This window comes from Pinus tabuliformis, chromosome 4_2 (assembly GCF_031772625.1).
Source record: "Pinus tabuliformis cultivar Carrire ecotype Pingquan chromosome 4_2, CPIR1, whole genome shotgun sequence".
Lineage (NCBI taxonomy): Eukaryota > Viridiplantae > Streptophyta > Pinopsida > Pinales > Pinaceae > Pinus > Pinus tabuliformis.
Genome location: NC_142304.1, coordinates 598461912 through 598463325, shown reverse-complemented (window position 1 = coordinate 598463325; position 1414 = coordinate 598461912). Strand labels below are relative to the sequence as shown.

Sequence of the window (1414 nt, the reverse complement as noted above, 5' to 3'; positions counted from 1 at the left end):
GGTGGAAGCAATGCCTCGAGCACGACTAAAGGGTCAGTGTTTGGTCACCAGAACAATCCTAGTGACTTGGCTAAGTGTCCCAAGATAGTTGTTGTATCATATACAATACTCAGTCGCTTTCAGAAGAGTATGCTAGCTTTGAAGTGAGGTTTGATGATTGTCGACGAATCACACAACTTGCGCTGCACCAAAAAAAATGACAAAATGTGATGAGACCAAAGAAGTTCTTGATGTGGCAAGAACAGTCAAGTGTATTTTTCTTCTATCAGGCACACCTTCTTTGTTAAGGCCATATGATATTTTTCACCAAATTGATATGCTATGGCCTGGATTGTTGGGAAAAGACAAATATGAGTTTGCATGAAATTATTGTTCCATGAAATCAGTTCAAGTATCGCAGGGGAGGTGCTATAAGGATTTCTCAAAGGGGATTCGCTTGCAAGAACTTAATGTGCTATTGAGGGAAACTATCATGGTAAGACGGCTGAAGAAAAATGTTTTAGCACAACTACCTCCAAAGCATAGGCAGGTAATAAGACTAATGTTGAGTTCATCAGATATTTCTTTGGCAAAGGCTTCAACTGCTGAGGATGAAAGAAGGGTTGGTGAAAGTGTCTGCCACTATGGCTTTACTAGTAAGGGTTCATGTGATTGTGAAGATGATGAAAATGATTATGGAAGTGGTGAATTTGGCAATTCAGAAGACCTGCAAGACGCTAGAGAACCAAAGAAGTTGTCTAAAACTCTATCTCATGAAGAGGTAGGTTGGAAAAGCTTCAGAACTTTCAGGAGTGGTTGTTCAATCATCCTCTTTTTGCTAATTCTGAGTACATGGACCTTGTGGATAAAGACTTATGTCCTCAAAAAATGGTAGTCTTTGGTCATCATCTGAGAGTCCTTGATGGAATACAGGCAGTTGTGTGTCAAAAAGGGCTTGAGTTTGTCCATATTTATGGGAGTACACTTTCTAAGGACCGCCAAGCTGTTGTACAAGCATTTTGTTCAAATCTAGAGGTGAAGATGGCAATAATTGGTATAACTGTTGGTGGTGTAGGGCTTGACTTCTCGACAGCTCAAAGTGTTGCCTTCGTTGAACTACCCAAGTCAGCATCAGAAATGATTCAGGCAGAGGATCGAGCTCATAGACGAGGGAAAAAGAATGCAATCAATATATATGTCTTATGTGCGAAGGATACATCAGATGAAACATAGTGGTCAGCGTAGTATGAGACCTACTCTGCGGTGCTTCTGATTCTTCATTCTGGTTCACAGTATTCAAACAACGAGCACAGTGGGAAGTCGTGGGATGCGTGGTATCGCCACATGCAGAGGATCATGACCAACCTACTATATGAGTTTTTTAAAAACCAATGAGCATGTTGTGCGATTGTACAAACATCCACAAACTCGATGA

The 1414-nt window shown here is 40.9% G+C and overlaps 1 protein-coding gene across 1 annotated transcript; it reads left to right on the top strand.

Moving 5' to 3' along the window:
- Nucleotides 1-472: 472 nt before the first annotated feature.
- On the top strand, nucleotides 473-1212 carry LOC149170716 (uncharacterized). Its single transcript, XM_089425702.1, has 2 exons — nucleotides 473-760; nucleotides 913-1212. Exons 1-2 carry the CDS (start codon nucleotides 473-475, stop codon nucleotides 1210-1212), a joined length of 588 nt encoding a protein of 195 aa, XP_089281828.1.
- The last annotated feature ends 202 nt before the right edge of the window (nucleotides 1213-1414 follow it).

Coding starts and splice junctions, on each gene's coding strand:
- LOC149170716 (XM_089425702.1), top strand. CDS start 473: ATGGTAAGACGGCTGAAGAAAAATGTTTTAGCACAACTACCTCCAAAG. Junction 761..912: donor AAACTCTATCTCATGAAGAG/GTAGGTTGGAAA, acceptor GATGGAATACAG/GCAGTTGTGTGTCAAAAAGG.